Source organism: Populus nigra, chromosome 15 (genome assembly GCF_951802175.1).
Source record: "Populus nigra chromosome 15, ddPopNigr1.1, whole genome shotgun sequence".
In the NCBI taxonomy this organism is placed as follows: Eukaryota; Viridiplantae; Streptophyta; class Magnoliopsida; order Malpighiales; family Salicaceae; genus Populus; species Populus nigra.
Genome location: NC_084866.1, coordinates 10807711 through 10827554, shown reverse-complemented (window position 1 = coordinate 10827554; position 19844 = coordinate 10807711). Strand labels below are relative to the sequence as shown.

At 34.9% G+C, this 19844-nt stretch overlaps 1 protein-coding gene across 1 annotated transcript; it reads left to right on the top strand.

The window, feature by feature from the left end:
* Nucleotides 1-9839: 9839 nt before the first annotated feature.
* On the top strand, nt 9840-12447 carry LOC133674040 (AAA-ATPase At5g57480-like). Its single transcript, XM_062094997.1, has one exon. It carries the CDS (start codon nt 10120-10122, stop codon nt 11659-11661), a length of 1542 nt encoding a protein of 513 aa, XP_061950981.1. The 5' UTR covers nt 9840-10119; the 3' UTR covers nt 11662-12447.
* Nucleotides 12448-19844: the final 7397 nt, after the last annotated feature.

Genomic DNA, 19844 nt, shown 5'->3' with positions numbered 1-19844 from the left:
CCATCAGCAGCGACATCTTCCCTTTCTCAGCTGTTCCCCACGCCCTTCCTCCCTCGCCGTTAGCAGCAGCAGACCCGATCTCCTCAGCCGTCGTGGACACCGGCCAACAACAGTCTCTTTTCCCCCGGTGGTGGCAGCGACAGCAACATTCGGACCAGCCAAGCGAGCCGCCTTCTCCTCCAAAAACAGAGATCGGACGCTAGCCCCTCTGCCTTGGATTTCGTTTTCTTCCAGCAGCGGCGGCGCCTCCCCGTGCAGCAGATTCCTCCTGCAGCAACCCCGCCGTTTTCTTCATCTCCTTCATCGCCGGTCGCCAATCTCGCCGAAGCAGAAGAGAAGAAGATGAACCCATAACAGCCGACCCGGAGCAGATCTAAAGGACCCGAGAAGAACAAATCTGAAATAAAAGAAACTAAAATCAACTGCCTGTGATTGTCGCGTTTCTTTGTTGTTTTGCAGGTCACGGCGTCGCCAGCGTTGCAGAAGAGGAGCGGAGAAGAAACTTGGCCGGCTGTTTTCCCCGCGGCGCGTGAACCCACGCGCCGCCAGCGTTCCTGCGGATGAAATCTTGCAGTTCCAGTGGTTTCTTTGTAATTTCGGACTGTTTGGGGGACTATTTTGTAAATTTGAACTTATTTGATGTAATTTTTGGATATTGTAATTTGTATTGTGGATGTAAAAAAAAAAGAAGAAAAAGAAAAAAAAAAGAAAAAAAAAGAAAAAGAAAAAGAAAAAAAAGAAAAAATATAATATAATAAAAAATGTGTGTTTGTGTTTGTATTTTTTATTATGTTATTGAATTATAAAAAGAAAAGAAAAAAAACAAAAATGCATGTTTGTATTTATTTCAGGGATTCTTTCATGATGAGACGGCAAAAGAATAAAGAAGGATTTAATATTTTGATTGGATCACGGTGTAGAAGTACAAACTTGTACGGAAGTTGTATTTCTAAATTCCGATGAAAAGACAAAATTTCTAAAACTTCTTTAACACATCAAAGCCACGAAGCAGCTTACCTTAGGTAGGGTGCGTTAGGGGTGCTAATACCTTCCCTAACCACAATCAGTCCCTTACCCGCGAATCTCTGACAAGACCAGTCAACTTGGGTTTCCTAGTAACCCTCAATTAAATACTAGGTGGCGACTCCAAACAAAATCAATTCCAATAACAGAGCGAGCAAAGACCGCCATCGCCAGGACGGGACAGCGCCGCGCGCGGGTGTTTTCCGACGCGGGTCTGCTGCTGCTAACGGCGAGGGAGGAAGGGCGTGGGGAACAGCTGAGAAAGGGAAGATGTCGCTGCTGATGGCGAAGAAGATGGGTTTGTCTTGGCTCGCAGCTGGGGAGAAAGATGGTCGGCCGAGAGAGGGGAAGCCTTTGGCGTGCGGCGACCGAGGGTTCGTGTTGATGGAGGAGCTGGGTCTGCTCGGGTTGGATGAAGAGGGTCCGGCTGGAAGAGGAAAAATCTTGACATATTAGTGTCTCATCATCACCTCTTTTGAGCAGGTTGTTAAGCCCTCACACCTTAGGTAGTGTGTTTTCCAACCTTACCTCCTTTTTAATGTGCCTTCGAGCCATCACACCTTAGGTAGCGTGTTTTCTAACCATACCTCCTTTTGAGTGCGCCTTAGAGCCTTCAACCATCTTAGGTAGTGCGTTTTCCAACTCTACCCCTTTTTAGTGCGCCTTAGAGCCATCAACCACTTTAGGTAGCATGTTTTCCAACCTTACCTCCTTTTTAGTGCGCCTTAGAGCCATTAACCAGCTTAGGTAGTGTGTTTCCCAACCATACCTCCTTTTAGTGTGCCTTAGAGCCCTTACCTCTTAGGTAGTGTGTTTTCCAACCCTGCCTCTTCTTTAGTGTGCCTCCGAGCCATCAACCATCTTAGGTAGTGCGTTATCCAACCCTGCCTCTTTTTAAGAGCTCCTTCGAGTCCTAACCTTTTAGGTAGTGTGTTTTTCTAACCCTCCTTCCTTTCGAGTGCGCTTTCTAACCCTCAAGAGGATTCTTCATTCTTCAACGAGATGAGTCAATCATATCTCATCCTTTTTTCTTCTTTACAACGCTTACTATCTAAAGTCTCTTACAAGACTTTCTACCGTAAGCATTGTAAAGAGGGGGGCAACTGTCATCACCCAATTTTGGGTGATTCCCCAAAATTCTCTTTTTTCCAAAAAAATCAAAAAAAATCAAAAAATCAAAATCAAAAAAATAAAATAAAGGCTGCAAAAATAGGCGAAAATCAAGCTGCAATTTTCGGAAGAATTTCAAGGCCCAATTGTACGCTGTTATGCCAAAAAATAGAAAAATGCAAATTCAAAGGTCAAATTAAATAAGTATTGGACGAATTTGCATAAAAATTAAGCCTAATGACATAATTAAATTTTTAATGGGCCAATTTGATTTAATCATGGGCCAAATTGAATTTTAATTATGTTCAAGAATTAATTCGGGTCCAATTGAAGGAGTTAATTAAGTGCAAGGACTTAATTATACTTTAAGCGGGTCAAAATTAATTGGAGGGCTTAATTGGTGAAAATTAAGTTTGGGAGCCTAATTTGGACTAAATTGAAAAATCAAAGACCCAATTTAATTTTTTTACCAAGTAATTGATTAAAATCAGGGGCCAAACACAAAACTTGAGGGACCAATTTTGAAGCCCGAAAAAATACTCTGCCTATAAATAGCAGCCTACAACTCAGAACAAAAAGGGGGGCAATTTTGACAAAAAAAAAAAAGAGAAGAACAAACCCTAAAAAACCTAACCCTAAAAAACTTAATCTTCTTCTTCCTGCAGCAGCCGCCTCCCCCAACAAAAAACATTAAATTTTCATCTTCTTCCTCGGCCGGCCGTCTCCCCCCAGGGCTGGATTTTTGTTTCATCTTCTTCACCCCGTTTATGCTCATCTTCCCTTCCTCGGTCTTCTCCCTCACCAAGCAGCTCAGCCACCATTTTTCCTCTTCCAGCCGGACCCTCTTCATCCAACCCGAGCAGACCCAGCTCCTCCATCAACACGAACCCTCGGTCGCCGCACGCCAAAGGCTTCCCCTCTCTCGGCCGACCATCTTTCTCCCCAGCTGCGAGCCAAGACAAACCCATCTTCTTCGCCATCAGCAGCGACATCTTCCCTTTCTCAGCTGTTCCCCACGCCCTTCCTCCCTCGCCGTTAGCAGCAGCAGACCCGATCTCCTCAGCCGTCGTGGACACCGGCCAACAACAGTCTCTTTTCCCCCGGTGGTGGCAGCGACAGCAACATTCGGACCAGCCAAGCGAGCCGCCTTCTCCTCCAAAAACAGAGATCGGACGCTAGCCCCTCTGCCTTGGATTTCGTTTTCTTCCAGCAGCGGCGGCGCCTCCCCGTGCAGCAGATTCCTCCTGCAGCAACCCCGCCGTTTTCTTCATCTCCTTCATCGCCGGTCGCCAATCTCGCCGAAGCAGAAGAGAAGAAGATGAACCCATAACAGCCGACCCGGAGCAGATCTAAAGGACCCGAGAAGAACAAATCTGAAATAAAAGAAACTAAAATCAACTGCCTGTGATTGTCGCGTTTCTTTGTTGTTTTGCAGGTCACGGCGTCGCCAGCGTTGCAGAAGAGGAGCGGAGAAGAAACTTGGCCGGCTGTTTTCCCCGCGGCGCGTGAACCCACGCGCCGCCAGCGTTCCTGCGGATGAAATCTTGCAGTTCCAGTGGTTTCTTTGTAATTTCGGACTGTTTGGGGGACTATTTTGTAAATTTGAACTTATTTGATGTAATTTTTGGATATTGTAATTTGTATTGTGGATGTAAAAAAAAAAGAAGAAAAAGAAAAAAAAAAGAAAAAAAAAGAAAAAGAAAAAGAAAAAAAAGAAAAAATATAATATAATAAAAAATGTGTGTTTGTGTTTGTATTTTTTATTATGTTATTGAATTATAAAAAGAAAAGAAAAAAAACAAAAATGCATGTTTGTATTTATTTCAGGGATTCTTTCATGATGAGACGGCAAAAGAATAAAGAAGGATTTAATATTTTGATTGGATCACGGTGTAGAAGTACAAACTTGTACGGAAGTTGTATTTCTAAATTCCGATGAAAAGACAAAATTTCTAAAACTTCTTTAACACATCAAAGCCACGAAGCAGCTTACCTTAGGTAGGGTGCGTTAGGGGTGCTAATACCTTCCCTAACCACAATCAGTCCCTTACCCGCGAATCTCTGACAAGACCAGTCAACTTGGGTTTCCTAGTAACCCTCAATTAAATACTAGGTGGCGACTCCAAACAAAATCAATTCCAATAACAGAGCGAGCAAAGACCGCCATCGCCAGGACGGGACAGCGCCGCGCGCGGGTGTTTTCCGACGTGCGACACCAGTTAAAGCCCGGTTGCAACCACTATTTATTTTTTAACCAAAACGATGTCATTTTGATTTATAAAAAAATTAGGGTTGATCCAGGTAACCCGAACAAAACCCGATGACCCAAGTAAAACCTATTACCTGGGTCTTGAATCGGGTCGACCACTGGGGTAGATTTAAAAACTCTGTTAGACACACTAAAACACGTAATCCCTTTTCACTTGGTGTTTGTGATAATAGTATGCCGAGAGAACTACTACATTTTTGTCCTGTTTTACAACACGAGTCAGATTAATTTTTTAAAACATAAAAATAGTGTAAAAACATTTAAAAATAATTACTAATAAAAACACTTGATACATGTTATCCAATAACTTGTGAAATACAAAACAACTTTTTTTATTTTAAAATATTTAAACAATAACATAATGAATCGCTTTAGTCAACCTTAATTAAATCATTCAATACGTAACCCAGATAATGAGAAATGAAAGTAAATTGAAAATAAAATTGAAGTAAGTCTTTCAAACCAGTGATCCAAGTAATGAAAGTGGGGTAACCTTGCAGAAAACAACTTGAAAAAAATTACAAATTAAATTTCCAAACCAACCAAATTTTAAGGGTTGAAATTGTAAAAAATAAATTTTTTAAAAAAAAGCGATGAAAAAAAGAAACCATGTCAAACCGAGTAACCCGCCAAACCCGTAACCCAAGTCATGAGACCATAATAACCTCCTATAAAGAAAAGAGAAAAAAGTTTATGAAGCATAATCCCCAATTAACTTTGTATTAGAGATGGATATGAAAAAAATTAATTTTAAAAAATGACCTAAAAAAACATAAGTCAATCTAGGCTAACCTTTCAAAATTATAACCTAAGTTATGAGTTTGTGATTACCTAATAAAAGGAGAACCAGGACAAATCATGAAGTTCAATTCTCAGTAAACCTAATAACGAGGGATGAAACTAAAGAAAAATCAACACAAATAATCCAACACAAAACAAATATCAATCAAAATAATGAGGATGAGATTTGATATATATAAAGCAGGACACCTTGTAATTTTAGAGAGAATTTTTGTGGAAAAAAGGAGAGGGGAGAGAAAAGAGAGAGGGGAAGGAAAAAGAAAAGGGAAGGCCCACACGCCATCCACATGCACACGCACCGCATCACCAATAAGGGTTCACCGAGACGAGTCAAACACTACAAAAAAAGATGGCATTCCACCACCATATGACATTGCACGTGCTGCTTGAGTGCAACGACATCTTTTACACGTTGGCGTGTGCAATGCAAGTATCAGCACTTTATACATTGCTCGTTTACCTCAGTCTTGTAATTATTTTATTTTTAAAATTTGATCTCTTAAGTCGTAATTACTTGAGATCAATAAAATCTAACTTAATTTTGCAAAATCAAACATCAACAACGCCTTAAATATTTTCCTCGACATCACAAAATCCTTTTATCGAGGAAAAAAAACATTTAAGTTTAATCTAAAATAAATTAAATTTTAATAGATTAAATTGAAAAAAAAAATTAAGAGAAAAAAAAAGAGGGGATGGCCTTTTCTCTGCCCGTGTAATTAAGTCGCTGATTCTTTTAAGATAAAGGGTTGAACATTTATTGATTGTTCAATTTTGATTTTCAGAGCTTTAACTATTTTAAATCAAAACAATTTCATTTAATTTTGGCAAACCAAACACTATTTTTTTCTCTCAACATTCTGAGAACCCCATACCAAGTTAATTAAAGCAAAATATCAAGTACGGTCCCAATTAAATCCAATTTGAAAAGATGACACTAAAAAGAGAGATAAAAAAAACACTTGAGTGACCAAAAAATAAAGAAGAAGCTAACTCTGTTATAATTTATAGTAACTTTATATTTGAGTGAACAATATTTTCCCTTGTTATTTTAGTTTTTTTTTTTTTGTAATGGACGGTATTATTCAAGAAACAATGTCATTTTCTTTTAATTGATTATTGTTGAATTCATTTATAGATATAGTATCTTTAAAAATTATAAAGTCTAATTTTTTAATACTTGTATGAGAAAGAATTTAAAGTGATAATTAAAAAAATAAAATAACAAGGACAAAAAAAGACCAACTACTACATTGAGGCGAAAACCTGAGTTTGATCCCTTAAGTTTTAATTTTTCACATTTTATTTGGTCCTTTTATTTTTTGATTTTACATTTTGATTCTAAACTTTTATTTCTATCATGTTTAAGTCCCTGCATGTTATGAAAGTATAGAGAAAGTCACCAAAAATAAAAAAGAAGCAAGAATAGGATTGGCCGGCCACTTTCTGACCGTAAATAAGGTTGATTTTGAAGTCAATAAGATTATTTGAAGTGTTAAATTCCATGAAAGTGATTTGAAACTTCATATTCCATAAAAAAAAAAGATTGAAGTTCAAAAAGGGTTTTTTATTTTTTTATTTAGTCTAATTTTTTTAATTTTTTTAATAGTTCAATGGAATTTCATGATTAAAAATAGTTTTACTTAGGTTGCTAGAATGTATTTTTAGGTGTTTTCATGAGAAAACGAATTTTAAATTGTTTTGTTTTGTCAAAGAACCCAAAATCAACCTTTGCCGGGCCGAAATTTGAACCAAATCATGACAAGTCGCTTTCCTAAATAGATAATACGTTATTCATTTTATTAAAAAAGACATTAAAAATTGATGATGTGTCATTCATCCATTAAATCACATGCTTGGTCCAAGACAAGTACTGACTTCTTTTTTCTTTAGACCAAGCACGTGAATCCATCCTCCTAAGCCCAACCCTTGGCTTCTTTTTATATCACCCTTCTTTTTAAAAAGGATATTTTTAATTTTGAATAAAATTTACTATAAAAAAAAAATTAAAATAATATTTAAAATGTTATCTAATTTTTTTATAGCTTTCAAATAAGATAATAGTTTTTTTATGATAATATTAACAATTACTTTATAAATTATTATATATTAACCTAATATATAAATATTATAAAAAAGCATTCTCATAAATGTTAAATGAGAATGATATATATATATATATATATATATATATATATATATATATATATATCATTTTTATTGTAATTTTTTACATAGTCAAGGTTTTTTCTATCTTTATTGAAACTTGTTTTTAAAATCATGGTAAATTTTTATTTAAAAGACAACGATTTTTATAAAAAAAAATGTTTTCATCAAAACACGAAAAAATAAAATAAATGAACAACGAAATGGAGTTTTGATTGAAAAAATGTTTTTTTTCCTTATTCAAATGATTGAATTTTTTGTGAATATTTATTTTAATGAACTATAGTTTTTTATTCAAAAAATATGCTACCAATAAAAATGATAGATTTTTATAAAAACAAAAAAAAGTACATTAATAAAAAAATAAAAACTTGTCTGGTAAAAAATATTTTTAAAGAATTTAATTGTTTTTTTCTTGCAAATGCCTATTTTAATAAAATTGCAACGCAATAAAAATGCCTATTTTAAAAATATATTAATAAAATACTTAATAATTTTGTTATTTTTTTAATAAAAATCAAACCAAATCAAAAATAATTATCCCTTATAAAACTGGTTTTTAAAAGCTATCCCCCGGCACTGTATTGGGAAAAAAAACTAATATTTTCGAGTAAATAATGTTATTTCGGGTCCAAATGATAATCGACAGTGAAATGCTCCCCCGTTTTTTTATGTATATATTAATGAAAGTTAATGTATGCTTTTTCATACGTGACTATACACTGATCGCAAGGAACAAATTGTTTTAAATTGTGAAAAAAAAATCATTCTCATATAAAAAAATAAAAAAGCATATTATATAAAATACTTTGAAAAAAATCAAAAGATAGACCCCTCATTATTGGATGATTGTATCATTATAGTAATGTTTAATTATTGTTTTTGATAATAAAAATGGAGATAGTGGAAATAGATGAGATAAGACTAAAAAAAAAACAACATAATTATGTTTGGTAATTATATATAAAACATAATAATTATTTATGTATTCAATTTTGTTATGATGAATAAAATATAATAAGATATAAAAAAATATTTTATCTTATATAAAATAAATTATGATATTTAATTTTTTTAAAAAATAAAAATAAAAAATAATAATTAAAAAAATCTAAAAAGCAATACAAGCCAACCCCAATCAGCTTTTAAAACTCAATTATAAGATTAAGATAATTTTATAAAAATAAATTAAAATAAATTATAAAACTTAATTTTTAACAAACTAAATATAAAAAAATAATATAAAAAATAAAAAGCAGACTCATCTAAACCCAAAAACCGGATATTAAAGTATATTTTTATAAAGACAGGCTACGAAGATAGGCTCTAAAGCACACAGCCCATCATAACAAACCTACATGTATGTGTGGGTGTGTGTGTGTGGACCTTGACGGGTTTTGGAGTACATGAAGAGTCAGCAACCTAACTCCCAATAAGATATCGACACCTGTTACCTGACAGATTAAAGTATTAGGCCTTGGTTTTGGCTTAAACCAAGGACGTAAAATCCAAAGACTGAAAAGAGAATCACCATCACTAGCACATCGACTGAGATCTATTTATTTAGACATCCATCTCAATCTTTGAAGATCTTTTCTCAACTTATCTAGAAACTTTGTGGCAGAGCCTCGCAGTCGCGGGCAGAGGAGGGGAGGAGGAGATCTTCCATTTCTGAGCAAGAATTTTGTTTCAGCGGAGTAAAAAAGAGGACGCAATTATGTGGAAGAAAGTAACCATTTCCTTTTTGAGGAAAGAATACGACTCCACATGCAAGTCCTGTCATGTGTGCCTGAAAGGGTCAAATGGGGCTCGACAAAACACTTCAACCTGGGCTTTTCACCTATTAAAAGTAATGCATTGTGCCTTTGAATTTCCTCCTCCCTCTTTTTTTATTTTATTTTAATTTTCTTCTCCATTTAATGTCGTGCCTCTGCGGTTGGTAAGTTAATTTTAATGCTCATTTAATATTTTTCAAAGGATGTTGTTGTTTAAAATATCAACAGGCTTTTGAATAAACCGTGTTATTTTATAATTTTTTCCTCAACTATACTGCTTCTTTAATGTTTTTTTTTTTAAATCAAAATAGTTATTGCTTTGCCTTTCTGATTATACAACAAATCTGCTGTCCAGCAGTAAATCCTCTTTCAGCCTCATTCATTGTCCATTTATGGATCTTGAAAGATCATCTCTCTCTCTCATTGCACAATTGCTCTCAGTTTTTTTCTTGTCAGCAAAAGACTTAATTCAAATCCTCCATGATAGAGTTCAGGAAGAAAGTAAAAATGTCCCAACAAAACCTCCTGTAAATCACTCAAGTCTCCGACCCTTCACACCCCACTTGGACCCATCTCTGATCTTCTCCAGCTCAAAACTCCAAACCCCTTTTTGTTCTCTCTCTCTCTCTCTCTCTCTCTACCTTGCTGTTTTCCTTGTACTTGTATATATATATATATATATATATATATCTTGGCTAACCAAGCTCTCCGCATCTCAAAACCCTTCCTTTCTCTTCCCTTTTTGTGTCCTTTACTTCTCCTTTATTCCCCATCTCTATCCACAAATTTCCCAGTTTCTAAAGAAACCTCTCAAAATTCCAAGGCCCATCAGTCCTATAAATTAAAGCAAGACCCTTTTACAAAACCTCCTCAAACCAAAACAAAACCCTCTTTCCCTCTCCCCTCTCAAAAAAAAAAAAAAAAAAAAACTAAACACCAGTACCCCTCTCTCAATCTTTACAAAAGAATACCAATATGAAGGAATATTGGGGCTCCCTGGCCTCAGTACTTGGTGTTTTGGCCTTTTGTCAAAGTCTCCTTCAAGTATTGTTTCCACCAGAACTCCGGTTTGCAGCACTCAAGCTCTTCAACCGGATCTTTAACGTGTTCAATTCTTATTGCTACTTTGACATCACAGAAATTGATGGAGTTAACACCAACGAGCTTTACAACGCAGTCCAGCTCTATTTAAGTTCCTCTGTCTCCATCTCTGGTAGCCGTTTGAGCCTCACTCGTGCTCTCAATTCAAGTGCCATAACTTTTGGCCTAACAAACAATGACACACTCTTCGACACCTTCAATGGTGTCAATGTCCTTTGGGAACATATTGTGACTCAAAGGCAAGCACAGACATTTTCCTGGCGTCCAATGCCTGATGAGAAGAGAGGTTTCACTCTACGTATCAAGAAAAAGGACAAGTCTTTGATTCTTAATTCTTATCTTGATTACATTATGGAGAAAGCCAATGATATAAGGAGGAAAAATGAGGACAGGCTTTTGTATACTAATTCAAGAGGTGGGTCTTTGGATTCAAGAGGGCATCCTTGGGAGTCAGTGCCATTTAAGCATCCAAGTACTTTTGAAACTCTGGCTATGGACCCTGCCAAGAAAGGTGAGATCATGGAAGATTTGAAAGATTTTGCAAATGGTCAATCTTTTTATCAAAAGACTGGAAGAGCTTGGAAGAGAGGTTATTTGCTCTATGGACCTCCTGGTACTGGTAAATCTAGCATGATTGCTGCTATGGCTAATTATCTTGGTTACGATATCTATGATCTTGAATTGACTGAGGTACACAATAACTCTGAGCTTAGAAAACTTTTGATGAAAACAAGCTCAAAATCTATCATTGTTATTGAGGATATTGATTGTTCTATTAATTTGAGTAATAGGAAGAAGAGTACTGCTAATAATAGTTCAATTGGGAGGAGTTACTGTGACCCAGAAATGCGATCTGGGCCCGGTGTTGGTGCTGGTGATGAAGGGGGGAATTCAATAACTTTATCTGGGTTATTGAATTTTACTGATGGTTTATGGTCGTGTTGTGGGAGTGAGAGGATATTTGTGTTCACTACAAACCACGTTGACAAACTTGATCCTGCATTGCTAAGGAGTGGTAGGATGGACATGCATGTTTTCATGAATTACTGTTCATTTCCTGCATTGAAGATTTTGTTGAAGAATTATTTGGGGCGTGAAGAAAGTGACTTGGATGAAGGGGTCTTGAAGGAATTGGAAGAGGTTATTGATAAGGCAGAGATGACTCCTGCTGATATCAGTGAGTTATTGATCAAGAACAGGAGAAACAAGGACAAGGCAGTGATTGAATTGTTGGAGGCACTGAAGGAGAGGGCAGAGAGGAAATCGAAGAGTGGAGAATGTGTTAGAGAGAAGAATTTGAATGACGTGGAAGAGGAAGAGCAAGAGAAGAGAGCCTTGGATAGTCCTAAAGAAGGTTGTGCCTTTGACGAGAGCTGCAAGAAAGATGAGGAGGATGAAGAAAAGAAGATTAAATGATATAGAAATGAAAGGTTTTTGTTTTCTTCTTCTTTTGTAGCTGCTGCTGCTGCTGCTGCTGCTGCTGCAGGACGGTAAAGATGAAAAGGATATTGGTCTCTGAAGTATTATTATTTCTTCAAATTTTGTTGGTGCACAAGCATAAGCCTTGCGGTTGGCTGCTGTGAAGATTGGAAGTGAATCTGTACTGGATAATAATATTAGGTCTCCAATTTTTTTCAATGTTTAATATAATTATCTATCTTAACGTTAATTAAATAATGAAACTAGTACCATATGATCAACAGATAAGCTTAGCATATGGTGTGGTCTTGGTGGCTTGGCCATGTGGGGTTTTCTTATTTGTTTACAAGGGTCTAGAATGACACAGTCTTTCCTTCTCATTCTCTGCAAACCACCCCCCCTGCACATGCTCTACCATTACAGTTTTCAATTAGGGAATTGCAGCTTAGCAATGGAATGAGCCTGTGATCAATTACTATCGAGGGAGCACATGGGAAGGATCCACGTTATTCCTTCTTCATTTGTTTTGTATTTTCTTTACTGGGTTTTCTCTCTTCAAGATTCAGGGGAGATTTGTGACAGCAACCGGCCTCGCAGTGGCCGGAGTTATCAATTGCTAATTGAATGAATTGAAGCGATGCATGAGAAACAAGACGGGAAAGTGAAACATGATGGTTCGGAGCTTCTCGTGACTAGGAGTTAGGTAGCAGAGCTTGACAAATTGTCATGTAAACCCCCGTTCATTGTTGTTTTTGCAAGACAAGAATAAAGGCTCTTTGTCAATTCGAATGTCGCCCTTCTTGAAATTATGCAAAGATGGAGACGTAGTTCCCTCCTTATCCTTGCAATGGACGAATGCATTACTATTCATATGGTCAAAAATGGGGACCAATCTATTATTGAGTACATGTGTTCACGAGATAATCTGAAATAATTCCACGTTATATTGTAATAATCTTGTGCATAAGAGTGTCCTTTTCAATTCTTTCTTTATGTCAAATTAATGGATTTCTTTGTCTCACTTCCCACAAGTTTTCAAAAGGATGATAGTAAAAGAACAAAATGATGCATGGGTTTATGTTTACAGCATTTTTTTAAGAAACCAATTTAAGGATGGGGAAACAACAACCAAGCAAACAACTTGGGACGTAATCAAGAAAAGTTTTCATAATCTTCTCGAGTTCTTCCTTAAAATTTGTTGAAGGGGGTACTTTCCTTTGTCATTTTCTAATTATGAAATAGTAACAGTTCCAATCTTGAAGTGACATGGCTTGTGGATAGGATTTAAGGGGCGTTTTAGGAAAAACAAACATGAAAAGGGCAAACAATTGAACAAGCTCAAGATTTCATGTTGGTAAAAGGAAGGATTGAGTAGCCAAAGTAACTAAAAAGTCTACATTTACAATGAGAAAGAGGAGGACATTTTTTCTGTGCGTGTTTGTTTGATTTCGAGACTGAGTTGGAAAGGCATCTGGGTGTCAATTTGCTCCTCCAATATTAAAATATTTCGACATTTTCCATGGAAAACATGCCTTTTTGTGAAGGAAAAGGGTGGGACGATAGCTGGCAGGGGAAGCCAATTGTACATAATCTCTCTCATTTTTTACTTTATATTCCCTTCAAAAAGTAGGGTGGAGTCGAGGTGGATTCGCAAATAAGACACCAGTAACAACTGCAAGCACAAAGATTTGTTGTCTTGAGGCATTTATGAGCAAACACTGCTTCAACACGGTAACATGATGAGTCTCACATGAGAGCCTTCGTCTTTAGAGTGTAGAGAAAGGTTCCTTTCTTGGGTATGGGCAATGCTTTAACTGCACTTGCTAATACAAGATGCTGGAAGGATTTAAAAGTAGCATGTAGATTACCATTTCCTCGAAGCTTTTTTATGCCAGACCTGTTATAAGTTACTAATTATATATACTACTTTCCTAAAAATCTCTCCCCTAAAGCTTGATTAATTTGACTAGATACTAGGAGGATATGGAGAGTGGAGAGATTCTAGCTAGTCTAGATCTTAGTTTCCCAAAATGAGAAACATTTTTTTAGCAATCTTAATTGGAATTTTTTGAGCTAAAAAAATGTTTTTATTTAATATGCTACAAATAAAAGAAGAAATCCAAGAATTTTTGCCACCCCTCCAAACCCAGTACATGTTTTTCATAACTACAATATTCAATTTATCACAAGCAATTAAGCAGCGCTCTAGCTAATATGATCTTCTCTTGCGCCCTTGGTTGAAAAGTAACAAAGCTATTTACTTTTATGTTTTTGATATCCAGTCATAATCGGATATATACTCATGAAATCCCATGTAGATTTATCAATCGTTCAAGGGAGTCTCCTCATGAAATGTAACATCTATTCTAGATTTTTGTATCCAATGCTCAAATCACATGATTTCATCCACTTGTTTGGATAGAAAAAAAGAAGAAAAACCCTAAAGACCAACGATGTTAGAAGAATCCAAACACACCGAAGAAAGTATCATGAACAACATGCAATCTTCACTTTTGAAATTCAGAAGACAACTGAGAAAGAATCGATTAAGATTAGCGTGAAACCACAAACCATCCATTTACTAGGGTGAGTAAGAAGGCATCAGGGAATTACTGTATGGTATGGTACTGTTGGTGAAAGTAACGGAGAAGCAGATCAATTATATACGCAGCCGTGCTTAAGCTGTTAATTGGGAGTACGTAGGGACTTCCTTGCTGGATATTAGCCTACAAAATTTGTGGCCCTGAGCATGGAGTGGAAGGAATATAGTTATGTGACAGTTCTTCAGGAAACAAGGGGGATGCATTTACGAAGGTGGACCATTGATAGTTTGGAGCTTGGATTCTGTATCTCCTCAATGTTGATTCTTCAACAATTTTGCAGGTCTAGCCTCTTGGCATTTTGTGACTATCCATACCCTTAGATCAGGAATCATTGTTATATTGAACCAAAATGTTTCTGGTCTTCACCTCAATTATAACAAGCAACATTTCATGCATACACAAAAGAAAAGAAAAGGGAAAAAGGGAACAGAAAAAGGTATGAAATTATGAATTGACATGCCCACAGACAACGAAGCAGGTATATATTTGAGATAGCTCAGCTCCAATCCAACACCCATCACTATTCGCAATCCATGCATGCTATGCAACAAATAGTTGAGTCTTTATATTTATAAAGTATACCTTCATTGGCGAGAAAATACAGCAACTTTTATTCTTATGGTTTCCCATCGAAGCGTTCATATGTCCCACAGAGAGAAAAAATTGACTGGTAAGGTTGGCTTTCTCTACCAAACAATTTAAGTCTAGTATTGCTGCCTAATTGCCGTGCTGCAATAAGCAAGAATAAATTCAACGGTGTTGCTTGCAGAACATTCTCATGTTAAGACCAGTTGTTATATGTTGAAAGAAAAGGAGTACTCTTGCAATTTGGCATAATTTTAAGATGTGCTAGAACCTTTTCCTGGGAAAAAAAAATGTAATTAGAGCCTAAAACATAACCAGTTTAGTGTGAAAAACTGGACACAATTCATTAACCTCGTGTTTAAAATTACTTTAAATTTTAATTCTGAAATAGGTAAAGTAATCACTGTTATACCAAACCTGGTTGGAGTTAGGTGATGGAAAAAAAAAAACCATAGTTTATCTTATTTGACTTAGTTGACCTAACAAGTCGACTCGTGAATTGATCAAACTTGATTTAATTTTTTTTATTAAAAAATAATTGTCACAAGATAACTTGTAATCCAAACCATGTGTTGAGTATCTTCTATATCAAATTTATTAATGTACACGTATACGAAACATGGAATTCATAAAACATTTTATATTGTTAACTTATATTATTGATGGATTTACCGACAAAATATCGTCGAAAAAAGTTTTGTTAGGAATTTGCTATTTGTTGAAATTTTCATAGGTAATTATTAATTATATTAGAAATGTTGATGGAATATTGCACCAAAAAAAATAATACCCTAACCAGTTTCATGTCACATTCTCCTAGTAAATAAATTACCAATGATATATTTCGTTGTCTATCCATTAAAAAAAACCTAAATATATATTGTTGAGTGCATAGCCGATGGAATTTGCGACAGAATTGCCATTAAGATTAATATTTTTTAGTTATGTAGTTATTATTTGTGTGTTTAAGATGAATTTTCAAGGGTTTCCTTACAATTTTCCCTTGCTCTCTCCTTCCCCACTTCGCCGGCCACTTGTGGCCATAAAAAACACCGTCCATTCCTTTTATAATTCACTAATTTTCCTTAATTACATTCTTGACCCATAGTTCTTTAAATTACACATTAAACCCCACGTTCCTTCTTTCTTTTAATCTAATGTTTCTTAATTTTTCTTCCATTCAATTTCACCCCATGTATAAAGTACACTTCTTTTATTTTTATTTTTTTTCAAATTAATTTTAGCACATTTACTAACTTACACTTATCTAATTTAATTAATTGCAACGTGATTTTTTTATACTTCCCTGACCACACTCTCCATTCAATGTTGCATGCATTGTCAATTTGTACATTAATTAATTAGTTTATTTTTAAAAAATTATATGCTAACTAAAAAAAATATATTCTATCTTAACTTAAATAGTTCCCACCAAGCATCTATCATAGTCATTTATTCAAGATGATATTGGACATGACTCCACTAAAATAATAGTTCCTTAAATGGTGATTTTGTCACACTTGTGATAAAACATGCAACTTTAATATTTACATGCCTGCAAAATAAAATCACTCAAAGTCACTCATTTTCATTTAATGTGAATCTTAGAATAATTTGATAGAACTAAATAACTTCAACACTATAACTTACATAGAGTTGACAAACCTATTATTCTATAATAATTTTACTGAAATATAAATCTTTTGAACAAGGGATTCCATTTTTGTTGCTCAAAATGGACGAGTCTCGGTTAATATCATGTTTTTTAGGTATCTTCTCATGATTAACATCTAAATTAATAACATGATCACTGATATTATCAATGCTAATATTGATTGAAGTAACATTAATAATAATTCTCTTTAAACTTTTTCTAAGGATTTCCAAAAAAAACATAACACAAGTTAATTCTTAATTTTAACAAATATGAACAAGGAAAAAATGAATTAAAGAGCCAATCTAATTAACTTAGTAAGCAACAAGCTAAAAGCCAGATTAACCGCAGCAACTATGTTTGTAGGTCATCAATACAAAGAAACAAATTAACTCAACACTTTTAGAAAAATAACACAGTGTAAAGAGCTGAATCAAACCATGCATGTTAGAACTAGCAAATGCAGCAAGATTGATAACAAGCAAGGACAAGAGCAACAAGAAATTAAGAACAAAGCTTCTTTAACTGCTACACATGTATATATGTTTACTTCTCATTCCTCCTAATGTGAACGATGACATTAATTAAGATGGTAACTTAAAACTAATTATAGCCACGTCACCCTGTCATAACTTCAGGAAAAAAAAAACTTTTATCTTGTCGGATGAACTCTCAACTTTCCTCGATCTATACAAGTTGGAACTCCTGATTTCCCAAGCATATAAAACCAAACAAATACAGAAAGAAAAATTCAACTCTAAAGCTTGAACTTCACCATCATTTCCCCTTTTAATTGCTAGCATTTCAGAGGCTTTGTCGACATCCAAACACCAAAAAGTCCGATTATAAACTAAAGGATAAATTCAAATAAAAACAAGTCCTAATTATCGTGGTTATATAACTCAAGTAACCAAACTAATTTCTTTTAATATGAATTTATAAAATCACAAATGATCAACAAGAGAGATTCAACACCAAACATGACACTTTACGCACATATAAATGTGATATTTTTTTTTGTATTTTTTTTCCTCTTAAATTACAATTTATATAAATTACAAAACTAAACTCAATTTCATCAAATAAAAATAAAATTTATTTTTCCTCAAATTTCAAACAAATTAATCCTTGCTTGTAAATCATATATTAATACAAAAAAATATTTTATAATACAAGAAAATATTATGAAGAAGAAGAAGAACATGGGACGGAGTTATTAATTATAACTTATTTATATTTTCTAAAGAAAATATTCTATTAGCAATTTCGCTGATAAATCATGTTGTGTCAACTTTTCAATAGAATTGTCGATAAAAATTTTATTGATTTTTTAAAATTCAGAAATTGCAAATGAAAAAATTTTTGTCACTATATTTTTTTGGAAATTGTTGATGGAATGTATTCATTTAACATTTCCATTACTATTAATCAATATTTTGGTAGATTTAAGCATAAATGACATTTGGATTAAAGTATAATGGTATATAGATTGTGGTTTTGTTTTGTTTTTCTTGGAGAAATTACCATTTCTTTTATTTGAAACATGTTGAATATAGAGTTCTGTTACAGCCTTACTACAAAAAACAAAAATCATCAGCCACAACAAAAACTGATGAGCATCAGATTCTGATTCAGGAGTACGGGAGTCAATAAAAAATTAATGGGAACTGATATATATTTGATTGATTGGATAGATCATAAACCATCGTCAAAAGGTTATAGAATCTTAGAACAAATGAAGGTTTATAATCAATAGAAGATGATAATGGCAAATATATATCCAAAAATACTTGACGTCGAAGCTTTCAAAGATTGGATTCTTTTAGACCAATATGTGAACCAACGAGCCAATCTTTTTGCATATGCTATGTTTCTCCAATTAGGACCGTATCTCTGGGCACCCACAACCATCCCTTTCTCCCCTTCAAGCTCTAAAGGTTCCTAACAGGTGGGAACCGTATTTTCTTTCCACCATGCAAAAGCATGAAGGTATAAAATCAAAAGATTCTGGTTCTTAACAAGAAGTTAGCCTTGCAGATGAGATCGGACACAGTCACACACAGCAATCACACGCTTTCTTTTCCAGTAAAAAATAAAGTAAAAAAGTCGATTAGCTATCCAGCCCATTCAAAGAAAATGATCGATCATGAGTTTGAATAATAACTTGTGTGGTGCAGATCTCAAACTGATTTGCATATTCTGAAGAAGTCTAGGGTCAGCCATACTGGTCTATGGTGACATGTATGAATTAATTAATCCATTTTTTGGATGATATTAATGAGCTTGATGGATTATGTGCTCTAGATCGATATACTAGTAAATAATAACTTTTAGAACTTAATTTTGACTAGACTATTGTTAGAACTTAGCTGCAGCCTCTGCAGAAACGCTGAAATGAAGCTGTCAGAATTGAATGTCAAGGAAAAGATCGCACCCTCCAAGGTAGAGATAGCTAGATAGATTAACGTGCATGGGAGATATCAACGTCCCAATGGATATATACAGGTCAAAATACGTACCAGCCGGATCAACCAGGCATGGAGAGCTTTTAGCATCATGCTATATATCTTAGCTCTTGCTTGCTGCAATATTTTCCGATCAAGGCTCTTGAAACAAAGAAAATATATACAATAACGGTGGTCAAGGATTTGACTGCATAATGGAACAAGGCAAGACAATATCAATTACATCCATTACTATTCCTCTCTTTCTTTTCAAAAAATAAATATATAAACAGACTGATTAACTTTATGATGAACTGAGTTATAAAGCGATGAGGTGACCTGCTAACTTGGAGTTGGGTTTGTGCTAAGTTTCATGTCCAAGTATTTCTCACTATAATAACTTTGTTCTGGTGTTCCGTTTTATATAAAAATACAAAACAGCATCGTTTTTATGTTTTCTTTAAAAAACAAAACTCAGTCCTGGTGTTCTGATTTAAATAAAAATACAAAACGACATCGTGTTTATGTTTTCTTTAAAAAAACAAAACTTAGATTAACCTATTAACTCATGAGTTACCCGCGCAACTCATGATGTAGGCATGGAGCTGGGTTGGTGAGCTGAGTTGGAGGCCTGGTTGGGCCTCATGAATATTAATTATCGTATCTACTCAACTAATCCCAATGGCAGTTGAAGCATCTAATGCCATTACCCAACTATAACAGCTGGGCTTCGTGAGTGCCAATGGACACTTGATGGGAATATCAGGAGTTTTTAATATGGTAAAAGCCCACTGCTATGCCGGCCCATCATAACATACATTGCCCTGTCCTATCAAGAGCATGGGCTAATGATAAGTGGGCTTAAAGTCCATGGAGGAGGTTCACCAGAACCAT

Coding starts and splice junctions, on each gene's coding strand:
- LOC133674040 (XM_062094997.1), top strand. CDS start 10,120: ATGAAGGAATATTGGGGCTCCCTGGCCTCAGTACTTGGTGTTTTGGCC.